General features: G+C 38.8%; 1 protein-coding gene across 13 annotated transcripts in view; it reads right to left on the bottom strand.

Annotated features, from left to right (window-relative positions):
• Positions 1-19312, bottom strand: part of CADPS2 (calcium dependent secretion activator 2) — a 585913-nt gene that overhangs the window by 249072 nt on the left and 317529 nt on the right. For all 13 annotated transcript variants that reach the window (XM_070369312.1, XM_070369316.1, XM_070369317.1 and 10 more), the window contains one exon: positions 4922-5061. In XM_070369312.1, coding sequence (XP_070225413.1) covers positions 4922-5061 — 140 coding nt within the window. The remainder of the gene's footprint in view (positions 1-4921; positions 5062-19312) is intronic.

The following is a 19312-nucleotide window of genomic DNA, read 5'->3' as shown; positions in this document are numbered from 1 at the left end:
GAGCAACTGAACTGAGTCCTGTTTAAAAAAAACTATAATGTATAGACATGGGCTGATTACCAGAAACATGAGTTTTAGATTGGTTTCATTTTTCTTTCTGGTTCAAAAAAGATCATTTTAAAACACAACAGTTAAGGTCCAAACACCATTTACTTCATTTATTTTAGATATTCTTTTACATTAAATTATACACTATCCTCTAAATCACTTCTAAACTTTTAAAGTTCTTTAACTTAGGAATGTATTCATTACTTTTTCCTTAAAACACTAAGGAGCACATTATTATCACTTCCATCACTATTCCTATTAATATCTTTGCTGGTTTACACATGGTGGGAAGTAATAGGGGTTCAAATGGGTCTAAGAAACTTATATAGTCAGGAACACATAAAATACAGATAACATTAATAAAAATATTTACATAGTTGTAACAGGGCCATATACATATATTAATAAAGGAGAATTCATGTTAAAACAGTTCATATAAGAGAGAGAAATTGATCATTGTTGTCCATACCATTAAAACAGAGTAAAGGTTTTTACGATGAATGTCCCAAAGATGTCTAGTTCTGAAAAGCTCTCCAAGCACAAAAAGCCATAACCCTCCAATTTATTGTTTGATTTGACAACTGTAAAGATAAATTTTTAAACTGTCTCTCTTTTAATTATTCATTATTCATCTGTTAATCATTCATTATAGGATTACTTATTGATAGAACGTAATCCCGCCCAAAAGCAAAATGCTATTAATCTACTATTCCCATGTATGCCTACATTACCACTTTGGCATATGAAAGAGCACTAGAAAGAAAAAGGTTGGGTGACTTTTGCTTCTTCAATGTAATTAAGTTCAGTAAAATCCATCTATGAAGTGCCAAAGAGAAAGGCGAATATGGTTGTGATAGCTTTGATTATGCATCAATTCATATTTTTCCATATATATTTAAATACAGGGTGATATTCAAACTGTTTAAAGCTGTTACCTCAGAGGCACTGAGAAACCTAGACAGGTGCTTGTGGTCTGCCCAAAGCGATAAATTACTATTACGGCAATGATGAAATTCTGGTTGATAATTATTATTATGTTCAATAACGGTCTTATATAGCCTTTTTGAATAACTATTAGGAAATACAATATTCTTAATTATGCTTCATAACATACCAACTAGCAGAACAACATCACTGATATTTTAATTTCTAGAATTTCTTTTTACATGCCATAAACTGCAGTTACCTGAATGTCTGGAAATGCTTGCCGGTATCTTTTAGTGAAAGTCAAGTGAAAGCGAAGTGAAAGTGTTAGCTGCTCAGTCGTGTCCGACTTTTTCCAATCCCATGGACGGTAGCCTGCCAGGCTCCTCTGTTCATGGAATTTTCCAGGCAAGAATACTGGAGTGGGTTGCCATTCCCTTCTCCAAGGGATCTTCCCGACCCAGTGATCAAACCTGGGTCTCCCACACTGGGGTCAGATTCTTTACCATCTGAGTCACCAGGAAAGCCCTTAGTAAAGGTAAGTCACGACAGTTCTTAAGTTTTGCAGATTCCATTCAGAGACTATGATATATTCTCCTTAGTCATCTCCTTCACCTATAGTCTTGGGCAGTAGTCAACTCCAGAATCATTCTGGGGGTCCTCATTTAGCCAGAGGGCTCTAAGATGTGATATCAACCAATTCTCCTTCATTGCAAAGGAATGATAAAAAGGGAATATACATATAAAGTCTTGAAAGGCAGGTGGATTGTCTCACCTGACTGGACTATTCCAGAGCAAGAAAATGCCAAGGATGAGAGAGCAGAACTTACTCTCCACAGGAGCTGAAGGCTTCAGAACCTGCCATGTGCTCAACTTCATATTCAGTATGGTTCTTGGGACAATCTGAAGGTTCTAAGGGTATTCACCACGGTGCTGCTCATGTGTAAATCAGGGGCTATCTTGGTGTAGCAGTATACAGGTTCCCATTTCTTTTTTTTTTATATATATATATATATATAAATTTATTTTGGCTGCACGGGTCTTAGTGACAGCATGTGGGATCTAGGAGGGATTGAACCTGCGCCCCCTGCATTGAGAGCTTAGAATCTTAGCCACTGGACCACCAGGGAGGTCCCCAGGTTCCCATTTCTTGTGCCATTATTCATCAAGAGACTGAATCCAGAAGAGTAGGGAATTAACTATAAGGCTTGGAACATAATGTGTTCCTTTATATCTCCCTCTAGTGTCTATTACTCTGTAAGTATTTTAGAGCACTAGTACTCTCTCTAGTCTAAGCACTCTCCAGAACCAAAATTGTCATGGTTAGCTAACGGCCCTTACGGATCTCCTGCCCATGTACACCCTATGACAGATGGCCGGACTGCCTTTCTTCCCCACTGCCCACCTGCTGAATTTATGCCTCAAGCTTCATCTCAAAGGCAGTTGTCTTCTGAGACTTCCTTTGACCAGCTCCAGCAAGAATCAGGTATTATTTCCACCAGTTCCCACTCCTCTTTTATGGTGCTTATCACTCAGTATCATCATTATTTGTCTACAAGCCTGAACCCCTGGCTAGTCAGTTTCTTCAGGCCTGGGATGTATCTCACTGAGGTTTGTTCTGGCTGACACAGAGGAAGGGCTCAATTCATGACTGCTTTGTAAATCAACAGTGAGCAGATAGATTGACGGGGGAAGAAAGAGCCCTAGGTTTTAAATCCCAGGAACTCTATCTGAGTCATAGTTACACTGAGCATCACTGCATTAAAGATATGATACTATGGGATATGTAAATTCTTGTTCTTCCTCAGAGCCTATCCACTGTGGTCTTTTTTGCCCAAATATGACTGGTTCTGACAAAGCATACGCTATTGCCTGCTCAAACCAAGGAAGCCATATGGTCCTTAGAGGCTCATCTCAGCTGCAGAAAGTACCTCTGGGTTGCCTCCTGCTCAGTCTAACTTTTCTCCCTAATGGTCATTTGAAGAATCCTTATCTTGTTGACTTACCAGTTAACTCTGGCACAATGTTAGTGATTTAGCTCCAAAACCAGCAGAGATGCCTCTTTGTACAAGAAGAAACAGAGACTGTTAGGTTTGTGGCTAAACTTTCAGTTCAGTTCAGTTCAGTGGCTCAGCTGTTTTCGACTCTTTGCAACCCCATGAACTCCAGCACACTAGGCTTCCCTGTCCATCACCAACTCCCAGAGTTTACTCAAATTCATCTCCATTGAGTTGAAGATGTCATCCAACCATCTCATCCTCTGTTGTCCCCTTCTCCTCCTGCCTTCAATCTTTCCCAGCATCAGGGTCTTTTCACATGAATCAGTTCTTTGCATCAGGTGGCCAAAGTATTGCAGTTTCAGCTTCACCATCAGTCCTTCCAATGAACACCCAGGACTGATCTCCTTTAGGATGGACTGGTTGGATCTCCTTGCAGTCCAAGGGACTCTCAAGAGTCTTCTCCAACACCACAGTTCAAAATCAATTCTTTGGCCCTCTGCTTTCTTTATAGTCCAATTCTCACATCCATACATGACTACTGGAAAAACCATAGCCTTGACTAGATGGACCTTTGTTGACAAAGTAATGTCTCTGCTTTTTAATATGCTGTCTAGGTTGGTCATAGGTTTTCTTCCAAGGAGCAAGTGTCTTTTAATTTCATGGCTGCAATCACCATCTGCAGTGATTTTGGAGTCCAAGAAAATAAAGTCTCTCACTGTTTCCCCATCTATTTGCCATGAAGTGATGGGACCAGATGCCACGATCTTAGTTTTCTGAATGTTGAGTTTTAAGCCAACTTTTTCACTCTCTGCTTTCACTTTCATCAAGAGGCTCTTTAGTTCTTCTAAGCGTTCTGCCATAAGTGTGGTATCATCTGCATTGAGGTTATTGATATTTCTCACAGCAATGTTGATTCCAGTTTGTGCTTCAACCAGTCCAGCACATCTCATGATGTACTCTGCAGCTAAACTTTAGTCATGAAAATCATTCCATTCTTTTTTTTTTTTAATTTATTTATTATGGCTAGCACCCTAGGCTAGAATTTGGCTGTAGCGAGTCACAAAGCATTAAGCTGGGAAAAATCTCGGTTTAAATAAAAGCTCACTGAATTGTATTCATGAGTTTAGGCCTATTTCCTCATCAGCTACAAGGTAAAAAGGAACCTCAGAAATAAAAGCTGACACTGACCCATGGCAATCCCCAGGGGCCAGTCCCTGCACTTCTGGTTATCCACAGGATCAGCTTCCTCCCATATTGATCTGGTTTCTCACTCACATACTGGATGAATACTCATAGCCTTCCCATAAAATCTTATACAGTCTCTTGGGTTATATCTGAACTAGCATTTAACTTTAGTCTATGTAAGTGTATTTCTGGTGATCTGAAAGCTAGGCTTGTTTCAACTATTACTGTATTTTGAAAAATATGTCTTCAATGTTACCTCCATACATCATTGTTCTTTATCCATGTAAATGATGTGTAATACCAGTGTAACCAAGTACCAATAATATGTTAGCATGCAGTTACACTACATACTCATATATTTAGCTATAAAAATGTCTATACATTTAAAAAATTAAGTTAACCTAGAATGATATTTGAGGCTTCCCTGATGGCTCAGATGGTAAAAAAAATTTGCCTCCAACACAAGACACCAGGGTTTGATCCCTGGATCGGGAAGATCCCCTGGAGAAGGGAATGGCTACCCATTCTAGTATCCATGGAGAATTCCATGGACAGAGGAGCCTGGTGGGTTATAATCCATGGGGGTGCAAAGAGTTGGACACTAGTGAGCAACTAATGCTTTCACTTTCACCCTTTTCATGAATGTAATTTTGGTGGGGGGGAATTCCATGTGAATGCCCGATACTTTCTCTGAGGAAAATGACAAAAATGATACCATGAAATTCAGTAATTCAGAAGAAAAACCTCTTCAAGTACACACTCACCCACTATGTTTCATATGTGGTGGTTTATCCATTCGCACTGCCAATTTGATTTTTAAGTCAGAGTCCTGGCTATTTTTTGGAACTATCATTCGGTGCAACTCAGCTGACTTGGAGCTACTGGAAGTTGGGTATAATACCACCTGTAAGGGACAAAAAAGAACACATTTAGGTGTATAATACAGAACTTCTAAGGAGCAGAATTCAATCTTTTCTATACATTTTCCTGTCTGATAAGTTGGTGTCGCACCTAAATGTGTTTGATAAACCATTTCACTCCCACCACAGCAAATGGGTTTTCAATACAGACTCCTTTACTTTTTTTTGACAAATATGTGTTTTCATATTATCACATAATGAGTTTTCTTCCTGTGTCACTTCATAATGAATTAATAGCACAGCAGCTACAGTTGACTTGACAGTTGAAAAATACTTAATAGACACCTATAATTTCAAGACCACTCTAAACTCCTCAGGGCAAAGGAGTTCAAAAAGAAATGGTCTTTGAAATTACAGATAGCATGCTCAAAAAGCAAAACCAATTATTGGAAGTAGCAAACGTATACCTCGTGTTTTAATATTTTCATTGCAAAGCAGTATTAAAGGAAATCAACTCAATTAGAGATGGGACAGATAGATGACCGCACATCCATCAATACCCAGGAAGCTTTTTCCTGACTACATGTTTTCAAACATGTTGTTTTGAAATTATGAAAACATAATGTTTTCAAACATTATGAGGACTCTAACAAAATAATTATTTTTCATAAAACTGCCAAACTATCAAGTCATCATTTCACAATCCCACAGTCCCACAGAGTCAACATGGGCAAGAAATGCTCTTCAGATGCTAGGTATCAATTAGATAAAAGAAAAAGTATTGTCCCCTTTTCAGTCAGTCATGACACCATTTAGACACAGCCTATATTCAAGTCTTAATGATTATTTTTAAATGGAATAAACATACGGAACTCAGGACATTATATTTTCAGCTATCCTTATTTTAAACTAACGTGAAAAAGTAAATAAACTTGAAGTTTCTAAGTAAATGGGAGAACTATAAACATGCTTAGGTATGATAAAATGTTTTTAAATCACAACACGGTGACTGAATTTGGTGTACTCTGCAGAAAATAAAAAAATCTTCGTTTCCACATGTAAGTGAAAATATTCACGAAGAAATCTTCAGGCAAGGCTCTTTCTCCAAGAGAGACAACACAGTCATATCATAAAAGCTTCTCAAACGAGTCTCAACTTCCAAGTTGTTAAATGTATCTACTACCTTGAGACTTTTCTCTAGCCCATCCTAGAAGCTACAACCAGGTTCAGTCCGGCATTTCTACACTTAAGCATATGAGGGCTCAGCCAAGAGCAGATTACATGGCATTTGTGATGTTTTCAAAAATTATGATCGGATTCTAGAATGTATTCTTTTTGACTGCTGGACTATCCAATGGGATATTTTACAGATACTTTAAACAAATGGTAAAGGAAAATGAGTTTAAAGTTTCTGGCTGAAACCAGCAGACAAAGGAATGTCATTTTTAACTCAGGCTGCTGCTGCTGCTGCTGCGTCACTTCAGTCGTGTCCGACTCTGTGCGACCCCATAGACGGCAGCCAACCAGGCTTCCCCTCCCTGGGATCCTCCAGGCAAGAACACCGGAGTGGGTTGCTATTTCCTTCTCCAATGAATGAAAGTGAAAAGTGAAAGTGAAGTCGCTCAGTCGTGTCCGACTCTAGTGACCCCATGAACTGCAGCCTACCAGGCTCCTCTGTCCATGGGATTTTCTAGGCAAAAGTACTGGAGTGGGGTGCCATTGCCTTCTCCTTTTAACTCAGGAGATGATTCCAAAAAAGAAGCCAAGACTAAAACAGAGCTATACATCCTCTGTAGTTGTAACTGCTTTTCCCTAGCAAGTCTGGAAAGCTTTTTCTATTTCTCCCTATCCCATCTTTAAAAAATAAAAATTTAGCATGAACCACCTACAGACTTTATTCCTTTTAAATTCTTCTATGTTGATATGAAATTTGGTATTGTTCCAAACTCCAAACGTCTCATACAGGAAGAGAATATTTAAAACTTTTGACAATTTCTTATTCTTTAAACGCCAATAACAGGTTACTAAAAAGGTCCAAAAATAACTGTTTGCAGTTGATTCCCAAATTAAGGATCATCTCAGTACTGAGCACCATCATCTCTGCCACATTTTAATTTTCTCATCAATATCTCTAACTGAAGTCAGTAGAAAGATTTATTGCTTATCTCTGTTCAATTAAACATTTAAGGGCTTACTATGTGAGGACACAAAGATGAAAGAATAAGCAAGGAGCTGATGGCTTCTTCCTATTGGAGCTAAAAACTCAGATGATATATGGTAATATCACTTCTTTCTACCGCCTTTCTATCCCTTGGGGTGCAGCAGTTTACTGATTTTGTTAGCCTCTAAGTTTATTCAACATCATTTGTTTGGTGTCTCTGCTCTATTACACATGTAGCTAATTCCCAGTGTTAAATTTCCTCCATTGAAATAACCTGGGATTTTCTGTTTTTCTGGGCACACTGTACTTACTAACTGGAGAAGGCAATGGCACCCCACTCCAGTACTCTTGCCTGGAAAATCCCATGAATGGAGCTGCCTGGTGGGCTGCAGTCCATGGGGTCGCTAGGAGTCGGACACGACTGAGCGACTTTGCTTTCACTTTTCACTTGTATGCACTGGAGAAGGAAATGGCAACCCACTCCAGTGTTCTTGCCTGGAGAATCCCAGGGACGGGGGAGCCTTGTGGGCTGCCGTCTATGGGGTCGCACAGAGTCGGACACGACTGAAGTGACGCAGCAGCAGCAGCAGTACTTACTAACGGTAGGAACACTGTACTAAAGGTGCAAATACTCTCATGTGTAACAAATGAAGGCCCATAGACATGAAATCTACTGCTTCTAAAAATGGTACTGGTGAAGAAATTCTGTGAAATGGTTACCAGGTTTCCAAGTAGAAAGTGATCATACTCCTTTACATGATTCAGCCATGGATGACAAGACAAAGAAGAAGTTTCTAAATGTGCAGACAGCAAAGGGCCAGGGAGAATAAGGGACAAAAAAATTCTTTTTAAATGCACAATAATGCAATAATTTCAAATGCATAATAATCAAGAACTCCTGAATACTGCGAGGCATGGAGCCTTCAGAGGGTTTGCCATGGCAGCATCTCACTGTTCTCACTGGACAAGTATTGCTTTGTATTTCCCACTTCACATTTTTTTTTTATATAAGAAACTTAATTGTAGCTTTCCTGCCCCCTGATAAGCTGCTGTATATTGGATTTGTGCTTGGGCAGAGTGAGGAGGGGAGGGGGAACAGTAGGCAGTTAACATAAACCCTAGTTTATTGGTCACCAGGCTCCAAAGAGCCACAGCTAGATCTGATTGAGATGCTGGACTTTCAACTGGAAGTAAGGACAGGATGAAATTCTGGGCTGTTTCCCTTGAGTTCTACTGAAAGCATTCTATGGGTGGGAGAAAGGGTAACGATTGTTGTTGCCTTGGCTAGAGGGGTGAGCTATGACAGATCATCTAACTGTCCACCAGGATTCATGCTTTCATTAGTACAGAATTGGTGCCAGGAAGCAGCTAGCCAGCCCATCTTCTAGCTCCCCTTGCATCTAAGTAGAAACACATGAAAGTTCCAGCTAAAGGAATATGAAGACAAGTGGTAAGTCTTTGGGGTAATGATGATTAAGATATACGTAAGCCGTATTCACTTACTTGCTAGCCAGAAGTAGAGGATTACAATGTTCTAGGAAATGAGACAGCTGTAAGAGGGTGGAAACCAGAGTCCTGAATCACCACATGGAGGAAATCTACCTCAGGAACACCCACAATAAATGCCTGAATAGTCACTGGAAGGACTGATGCTGAAGCTCCAATACTTTGGCCACCTGATGTGACTAGCCAACTCACTGGAAAAGACCCTGATGCTGGGAAAGATTGAGGGCAGAAGGAGAAGGGGGTGACAGAGGATGAGCTGGATGGATGACATCACTGACTCAGTGGACATGAATTTGAGCCAACTCTGGGAGACAGTGGAAGACAGAGGGGCCCGGTATGCAGCAGTCCATGAAGTCGAAAAGGGTCAGACACAACTAAGTGACTGAACAACAACAATTATTTTAAAATTTTGAAATGTTGTCATTTGTTTGTTATAGCATATAGTAGTATACTAACATTACATTAACAGAGCTTTGCTGCATGAGACTTGCACATCTAGTTGAGTGCTTCAGGATTTTTATTTCATAAGTAGATAAGCAGTTCTTCAATAGGACTTAGTTCATGTTCAGAGAGGGATGTCTGATGTTGATATAATTAAATAATTATGTACAATAATTAAAATATTTAGTATACATAACATTTTACTAATGATTCTTCTCATATTTTAGTTAAATCATGTGCTCACTTGCTCAGTTGTGTCCGACTCTTTGTGACCCCAAGGACTGTAGCCCACCAGGCTCCTCTGTTCATGGGATTTTCCAGGCAAGAAAACTGGAGTGGATTCCCCTTCCTTCTGCAGTGGATCATCCCAACTCAGGGATTGAACCTGTGTCTCTTGTGTCTCCTGCATTGGCAGGTGGATTCTTTACCACTGAGCCATAAAGAAAGCCCAATTCTTCTCATATTTTAGTTAAATCATGCTCCTGCTGCTAAACTGCTTCAGTCGTGTCCGACTCTGTGTGACCCCATAGACGGCAGCCCACCAGGCTCCCCCATCCCTGGGATTCTCCAGGCAAGAACACTGGAGTGGGTTGCCATTTCCTTCTCCAATGCATGAAAGTGAAAAGTGAAAGTGAAGGCACTCGGTCGTGTCCGACTCCTCTCGACCCCATGGACTGCAGCCTACCAGGCTCCTCCGTCCATGGGATATTCCAGGCAAGAGTACTGGAGTGGGGTGCCATTGCCTTCTCCAAGTTAAATCATAGCTCTGTACAAAATAGTTGGCTTCTCATATTATTTAGCAAAATAGCTTGTTCTTTGCTATTCATTTCTCTTAGCTTTTCTACACACATTTCTGTTTCTAGTCTTCTTAGTTTATTTTTATCACCAACACATGAAATGACTTGTTATTTAGCATAACACAACACATTTTACATTTATTTTAAATATAAAGCCAATGTATCTTCTTCATAATAAAATGGAAACATTACTTTCCATCTTTGCTAAAGTGTAATGGAAAACAAAAAAGAAGTTTTATTCAGGCTTTGTTTAAAATTGTCAAATTTAATACTAAGGAAGATAAAGAAGTGTAAAAGCATATATACATAATATTTAGAGTAATATGGAGTTCAAAAGGATTTTCCTGTTAAAATATACTTGTACAAGCTGACACCTCTACATTTTTTCCTTCTATTACATTAATTAATTAAAGCCAAGCCACATGCATCTGTACATATGCACATATTAGTGTACATATACACTAATGTGTATATGAATTCACAACTTAATATGTCCCTAAACTGTTTCAAAACCCGAAAAACTAAAAACTTGGGAAGGGGGTATCTTGAATAACTGAGAGTGAGCTAGGTAGGATCTGAGTGAGATGAAGAACTCACCACCTTTGCCCATAAATCTCTCAGTCCAGAGGAAGAAAAAAGACCACATGACCATAACAACTGCAATGCAGTTTTTGAGTAAAATAATAGTTACATATTTGATATGAATCTAGCTCAAAGGCAGGTGCAATCAACAAATTCTTGAAGGAATCAGAACAGACTTCATGGAAGAATCACTGCTTCATTTTGGAGTCTAAAAGAACAGATATGATTTGCAAGAGAAAAACACAGAGGAGGGCCTGCTAAAGACAGGAGGCTGTTGGAACTGCACCACCCTTAGAGTGGTACCCTAAAACAGGCACACTGTCCCATCTTGATACTGACATTCATCCCACCACCTTTGGTTATTAAGCCCTGCCCCAAGCTTGACTGGTCAGCTCTTTGTTCTCTGGGACCTATGCTTAATCAGTTTACACTGTTTGCCACCAACAAAACGTCAACCGATACAGATGTTCATTACATTTTTTCTGCCATGTCAATTACTCTACTGTATCCAAAGGGAAGGAGAGGACCCTGTGGAACATTAACTTTTAAGGGTGAAGAAAAGAGAGAACTCCATAAGTAAGACCAGAGGTCAAGGAGGCAGAAGAAAAACCAGAAGGGTGGGATTTACTACATTTAAGGCAGCGAGTGTTTTGGGAAATAGGAAGTGGCCATCGATGCCAAGCACAGTGAGGATGGAAAGGCCATTATTGTTTGGTTTAAAAACGGAGAAGTCACTAGAGATATCAACAAGAGAAATTTTAGGTGAGGCAGAGTATAACGGTTTGAGGGATGAAATCAATTAGGGATGGGGGAAGACATCACTTAACTATTTCATGAACAAGATGGGGCAAGATGAGCAAGATCACTTTGGATGGAAGGGACGTTGTGTGCAAAGGAAAGGGGGTGAGGATATGGCCATGTAGACTGAAGAGGGTAAGGGGATAGGAAGGTTGTACTGATAGGTGAGACTGGAAAGGAAGACTGGGGATAGACTGTAAAAGCATAAGTTTTGCTAAGGAGTTTGTATATTATCCCATAACACGTAGTCAAAAGATGCTTCTAAACCAGAGAATGACAATCAAAATCTCATACTCTTGTGTAAAGAAAATTTCCACCTATCCAGCTGTATACATTCTGGAGAGGAGTCATGTGCAGTCAAGTGTCTAACATCCAGTTAAGAAATGGCCTTTAAAAATACATCTTTAAAACAGAGTAAGAAGGGACTGCAAATGCTTTTAGCTAGAATCTTTCAATTTGTGATTAGATTTTTTTTTTCCCCTGACAATCAGATGTCCTTGAGACACAGGGAGTTTTAAGGAAGTGTCCAAGGGGACGTCACTCCAGACAAGTAGAGCTATCTCTATGGGAAACCTTGACTTTGGGGGTTCAGTTGACATTTTTCTTTCTCCTTCAACTGACAATATATTTTACTGTTTAGCAAAGACTCATGATGACTATTCCTGGTGAACCTTTCAAGTACCCTGTTGAGAGCTTAGAAACTTGATAAAGTGTGTACTGTGAAAGGACTAACTGGATTTACTTCATTTCAATACATTTTTTAATTAGCACATGCTACTAACTAGCATATTTTCTCCAATATTCAAGTCCTATATTTTCAGTTTGTGAAGAAGATTTTTCCTAAGAGAAATCTACATCCTTAAGTAATATTTTCCAGTGTTTTAATACACTTGAGGTTGCTTAGTCTAAATTATTTCTCTTTTGATTTAATATCATTGCCTCCTATCCTACTTAGTTAAAACAAAGAGCAACCTGGTCACTTTCACAAGGGTTTTTTTTTTTTTTTTTGCATATTGAAAGACTTGCAATAAGTCTGCAGTCAACTTATGGTCTATAAGCTAAATCCAGTTCCTTGTATTTTCAAGCTGGAAAGAATCCTGGAATTTACAACATAGAATTGGTCAAACCTGCAAGCTCTTAAATAAGTGTGCCATTGACCTGACAGAAAATTACACATTTCCTTCCTTCTATATAGTACTTTTTTAAAATAGGAAAAGTCATTTCGAAAAATGAGTTAAACAAGAAAAAAAGAAAGTACTATCCGAACTAGGGGCTTCCCTGGCGGCTCAGACAGTAAAGAACCCACATGCAATGCATGAGACCAGGGTTTGATCCCTGGGTCAGGAAGATCCCCTGGAGGAAGGCATGGCTACCCACTCCAGTATTGTTGCCTGGAGAATCTCATGGGGTCTCAAAGAGACAGACACAATTGAGCGAATAAGCATGGACTATCTGAACTATGTATTTTTTCTTGGCATTAGATTTTTTTTTTTTTTAAAGAGAGGTATATAAGCTTTGGGAGAAGGCGATGGCACCCCACTCCAGTACTCTTGCCTGGCAAATCCCATGGATGGAAAAGCCTGGTGGGCTGCAGTCCATGGGGTCCCTAGGAGTCGGACACAACAGAGCAACTTCACTTTCACTTTTCACTTTCATGCATTGGAGAAGGAAATGGCAACCCATTCCAGTGTTCTTGCCTGGAGAATCCCAGGGACGGGGGAGCCTGGTGGGCTGCTGTCTTTGGGGCTGCACAGAGTCGGACACAGCTGAAGCGACTTAGCAGCAGCATATAAGCTTTGATATTTGAATAATGGGGGTGAGGGAGACAGCATGGAAACCAAACATCAAGGTGAGTAAATTATTTTGAAATCTTTTCTCATATCACTACTTAATGAACGATTATATGAAGGGGCTCAAGTAATGCATTTAGCAGAGTATGCTCCTTGAGGGCAAGATCTCATAATGATAGAGTGGTTTCTAGGGTATTTTAAGCCAATATATTCAAGTAAGGCATTTTGTTTTTGACAAGTGTAGTTGATTTACAATATAGTGTTAACTTCAGACATACAGCATAGTGATTTGGTATTTTTGCAGATTCTTTTCTATTGTAGGTTATTATAAGAAAATGGCTATAAACTCCTTGTGTCCTATAGTATATCCTTGTTGCTTATTTATGTTACATATAATAGCTTGTATCTTATCCCAATACCCCTAATTTGTCTCTCCCCTCCCCCTCTCCCCCTTGCTCACCACTGGTTTGTTTCCTACATCTCTGAGTCTGTTTCTGTTTTGTATATACACTAATCTGTACTTTTTTTTTTTAGATTCCACATACAAGTGATATCATATAGCATTTGTCTTTTTCTGACTTATTTCACTAAGCATTATATTGTCTGGGCCTATCCTTACTGCTTCACATCCTAGATACTTACCAAGGATTTGTTGGAAAGATGGATGGATGCTTAGAGAAATGAGAAATAAAGATCCAAAATGCAAACTGATACCTCACTGTGGTGAAAAGAGAAAAAGGCTTGCCAACTAAATTACTGCCAAACCTGTATAACAGAAAATGCCAGTAGCAAATGCCAGAACCTGTGTGCCACTTACTTGCCAGTCTCTAAAATATTTTGAAACTCTCATCTTCCCACTTTTCGACCGTAACAGGTAGAGTAATTTGTTGTTGTTGTTCAGTTGCTCAGTGGTGTCTGACTCTTTGCAACTTTATGGACTGCAGCATGCCTGCCTTCCCGGTCCCTCACTATCTCCCAGACTTTGCTCAAACTCCTGTCCACCGAGTCAACGGTGCCATCCAACCATCTCATCCTCTGTCACCTCTTCTCTTCCTGCCCTCAATCTTTCCCAGCATCGGGGTCTTTTCCAAGAAGTCTGCTCTTCACATCAGGTGGCCAAAGTACTAAAGCTTCAGCATCAGTCCTTCCAATGAATATTCAGGCTTGATTTCCTTTAGGGTTGACTGTTTTAATCTCCTTGCTGTCCAAGAAACTCTCAAGAGTCTTCTCCAACACCACAGTTCAAAAGCATCTTCTTTGGCGCTCAGCCTTCTTTATGGTCCAATTCTACATCCATATATGACTACTGGAAAAACCTTAGCTTTGACTATATAAACCCTTGTCAGCAAAGTGATGTCTCTGCTTTTTAATATGCTGTCTAGGTTGGTCATAGCTTTTCTTCCAAGGAGCAAGTATCTTTTAATTTAGAATAATAGTCTCCCCAAAATGCCTAGTCCTAATCCCCAGAACCTGTGACTATGTTACTTCCCTGGCAAAGGGGAATTGTGGTAACAGATGGAATTAAGGTCACTAATAATGGAAATAAGGCCTTAAGAAAGGGAGATTATACAAGTGGGCCCAATGCAATTACAAGGGTTCTCAGAGGTGGAAGATGATGACAAAGGAGTGATGTAGCAATGCGATGTGAGCAACAATCAGCCATTGCCGGTTTTGAAAATGGAAGAGGGCCATGTATGAGCCAAATACAGGCAGCCTCTAAATGCTGGAAGAAGTTAAAAAAACAACAACAACAAAAAACTACATTCTACCTTAGGTCTTCTGGATAGGAACACAACCTGCCAACAGCTTAATTTGAGCCCACCAAGATTCGCTTTGGACCAACACAACTCTAAGATAATAATTCTGTGTTGTTTTAAGGCACGAAGCTTTCTGTAATTTGTTGAAGTGGCAACAGGAAACCAATACACAGGTAATAAAAGCTACAATTTGATCATAACAACATTAAATTTACCTATTAGACTTCTTTAGCTAATTGTGTGACTCAAAGATTTTTACATATAGTTTTCTACCATTACCTGTGATTACTTTAACAAGATGGTTTTATGTATGTGATTATCTCTCTTACTTTCCTGAAGTATTCTGCTTGTATGAAATCTTTTGAAAAAAATGTTTCTCCCTTTGTGTTAAAGCTTTTGCTTATCATAAATCAAAAGAAAAACTTAAAAAGGATTCACAATGAGACAGATTTTGGTGGCTACTAGAATGAAGACCATCATGCCTATATTTCTAGCAAATGTCAAGTTCCACACACCCAAATGCTAAAGGATTACATCTTCCATTTCAAAGTCTTTCTTGAAGACTTTGAAAGACATAGTCAAATTTGTTATGATATTTTCCATGGCTCAGTTAAAGACACTGGCTTTAAATAATCTTCATATATCACTGTTATTGCTTGTAGGGTCTCAATTTCAAACTTCTCCTTGAGTGGAGCAATATATTCCATCACAGCTACGTCTGTCTTTAAGACTTAACTAGACAGCAAAGCATTATTATTAGTCTTGATTTATTCCCCTCAGCCATAAATTATGAATAGCAGTAACCTTTATATTTCCTTACCAATACAGTTTCTATTAGAGGACCCTGCATGAGTAGCTTTATCTTGAGTGTTTTTTTTTACTAGTCTGGTTATAATAATGCCTGGCATTTATAAAGAACCTTTCAACTCTGTGCCTCGAAACACTTTGTGGAATTTAAATTAATTCTCACATCACCCTTAAAAGATAGGCATTGCTCTTGTTATGTAAATAACTTGACATTGAAGTTAAATGAATAGCCAAGGAAAATTACTTCAAGATAACGATAGGCACTTTCAATTTTACTTCCCCTCCCCAACACATTCCCTTCATAATTTCACAACAGTATAATAACTAATTTAGCTTTGTTCTCACTCTTTGGTTATTAAGTACTATAAGAATTCTTACAGTCAAACCAATTTTATTTCTGTCAATCCATACATACGATGGTGGGATAGGAAGGAGGAAGTTATGATAATGTCTATGCTTGGATTACTTCAGCTGCATCCTTAAACTGAAAACAATTATAGCTAAGGGTTTGGAAAACAATTTACAGATAGGTGTTGGTATTTATATTAAAAACTAACTGCCACCCTGAAGAATGAAGGTGAATTATTATTCTTCATTTGAATAAGATGTCAAAGCAAGGGCTGATAATTACAACCTCACAATCTGCAAGATGATAAGATTCATGAAAACCTTCCTAATTTGTCATTCTATATGTATGCAAACTAGAAAGAAGTCCTTTAAAGAATGGGAAAAAAGAAGATAGGACAATAGGAGGTTAAGAACTCTTGGTGTTACATTTTCACTTGTTCCAAAGAACTTCATGAATTCAGAGAAATATACGATGGAATTGGCGAGGAATAAAGGTCAAGGGAGAGAACTTCAGTGATTTGTTCATGCCCTATTGTGTATTAGATCAGATCAGATCAGTCGCTCAGTCGTGTCCGATTCTTTGCGACCCCACGAATCGAAGCATGCCAGGCCTCCCTGTCCATCACCAACTCCCGGAGTTCACTCAGACTCACATCCATCAAGTCAGTGATGCCATCCAGCCATCTCATCCTCTGTCATCCCCTTCTCCTCCTGCCCCTATCCCTCCCAGCATCAGAGTCTTTTCCAATGAGTCAACTCTTTGCATGAGGTGGCCAAAGTACTGGAGTTTCAGCTTTAGCATCATTCCTTCCAAAGAAATCCCAGGGCTGATCTCCTTCAGAATGGACTGCTTGGATCTCCTTGCAGTCTAAGGGAGTCTCAAGAGTCTTCTCCAACACCAGAGTTCAAAAGCATCAATTCTTCGGCGCTCAGCCTTCTTCACAGTCCAACTCTCACATCCATACATGACCACAGGAAAAACCATAGCCTTGACTAGACGAACCTTTGTGTATTAAGGCAGAGCTAAAAACCACAATTTACATCTTCTGGAAGCAGGTTTCAAACTTTTCATTTTGTGATATTCAACAACCAATCTGAATGCTGGACCTTTGACCTAAAGACCGTATTTCTGACTCAAAATACATGTAATAAAACTAGCAGGAGATAAAAGTACTCAGCTTTTTGGTATTAGTGCTAAAGACAATAAAATAGATGTTCCAAAGAAGCTTTGGGGGGTTCACTGGTGGCTCAGTGGTAAAGAATCCACCTGCCAATACAGGGGACATGGGTTCAATCCTTGGGTCGGAAAGATCACCTGGAGAAGGCAACTAACTCCAGTATTCTTGCCTGGGAAATCTGAAGGACAGAGGAGACTGGCAGGCTACAGTCCATGGGGTCACAAAAGAGTCAGATGTGACTGAGCAACTGAACAATAGGCTTTGGATAGTTCCAGATACAGTAACTAAAAGAATAGGTTAGGAATGAATGTGAGGATGTTTCAACCTGCTTCTTCAGTGTACTATAACTAGGAGATGGGCTGAACATCCTAGAACCTCACTTTTACAATAGAATCCAAATCATATATTATTCAGTTATTGCTGTTTAGGCTTATCACTTGGTTAGGGAGCCCAGGTGTTCAAGCAAAATCGACTCACTTGACTGTCTAACTGTGCAAAGGAGAAATGAAACTGAAATTTCAGGAGACGGTTCATTTGTTCATTCATTCTTTCAGCAGTAACTGGACATGTACTGTGCATCAGAAACTGTTAGATGCTGCTGCTGCTGCTAAGTCGCGTCAGTCGTGTCAGACTCTGTGCAACCCCATAGATGGCAGCCCAGCAGGCTCCCCTGTCCCTGGGACTCTCCAGGCAAGAATACTGGAGTGGGTTGCCATTTCCTTCTCCAATGCATGAAAGTGAAAAGTGAAAGTGAAGTTGCTCAGTCGTGTCCGACTCTTAGCGACCCCACGGACTGTAGCCCACCAGGCTCCTCCGTCCATGGGATTCTCCTGGCAAGAGTACTGGAGTGGGGTGCCATTGCCTTCTCCGAGACAGATGCTATTGCTTGTCCTAGGCCTTACCTTCAATGGGAAATGGAGATATAATATTGTGCAACTCATAAACTACACATGAAATGTTTGTTATATTATCATTTGAAGTTAGACTAAACTTAAAGCAACACTTAATAGTAATCAATAATAAGCAAACAAAGAAGAAAAATGGAACCAAAAAAATATTAAATTAGTCTAAAAGAGAAAAAAAGGAGATATAAAGAACATGGAAGACAGAAAAAAAACCTAAATGATATTTAAACTTAATCATATCCATAATCATATTAAAATACATTTTAAACACTGATTGAAAGACAGAGATGGTTAGATTGTATAAAAAATAAAGATCCAATCATATGTGGCTTTTAAATACAAAGAAACAAATATATTAAAGGATGTAAAAATATATAATATACTAACATTAGTTAAGAAGAAAGCTTGGATAGCTAAAATAAAGAAGATTTTAAAGCGAAGTATATTACCAGGTATTACAAGGTATAAATGAAATATAATACAAAGTTATTTCAGAGTGACAAAGTGGTCAATTAATGAAGAGGAAATAGAAATCCTAAGTATTTATGCAGATAATATTTATCCTAAATATTTATGCATATATCTTCAAAATACAAGCATCAAAAAATAATAATAGGTCCATAATTATACTCAGGTTAATATCAATCTCTCAATAATTGCTTTTTAGAAAGTAGATCCCAAAATTAGTAAAGATTTGGATATTTAAACAACAACTTGAACTATTTGACATTTATAAAATTCTATTGAACAAAAGAATATGCAGTTTGTTTTTTAAACTCTGAATGTGGAATATTCACAGGATAGACCATAGTATAAGCTATAAACTAAGACTCAATAAATTTAAAAAGGATCCAACTCATATAAACTATATTCTCTAAGCCCAATAGACTTCAATTAGATATCAATTAGAAATCAATAACATAGAGAACTCCAAAAAGCTCTCACATATGTGGAAACTAACACATTTCAAATAACTCATGGGTCAAAGGAATCAAAATAAAACAATATTTTGAAGAGAATGAAAATGAGAAAAAATATATAAAAAATTTTCTGGGCTGCTACTAAACTAGTATTTAGGGAATGGGGACTTGGAGCACTAAATGTCTAGATTGTTGGGTTGGCCAGAAAGTTCATTTGCATCTTAAGATATTGCAGAAAAATCAAAAAGGACTTTCTGGTCAACCCAACAGAAAAAAAGATTTTTCTTAAATCATTGGATTCAGCT

The sequence above is a fragment of the Bos mutus genome, chromosome 4 (assembly GCF_027580195.1).
Source record: "Bos mutus isolate GX-2022 chromosome 4, NWIPB_WYAK_1.1, whole genome shotgun sequence".
Lineage (NCBI taxonomy): Eukaryota > Metazoa > Chordata > Mammalia > Artiodactyla > Bovidae > Bos > Bos mutus.
This window is presented reverse-complemented; position numbering and strand designations above follow the sequence as displayed.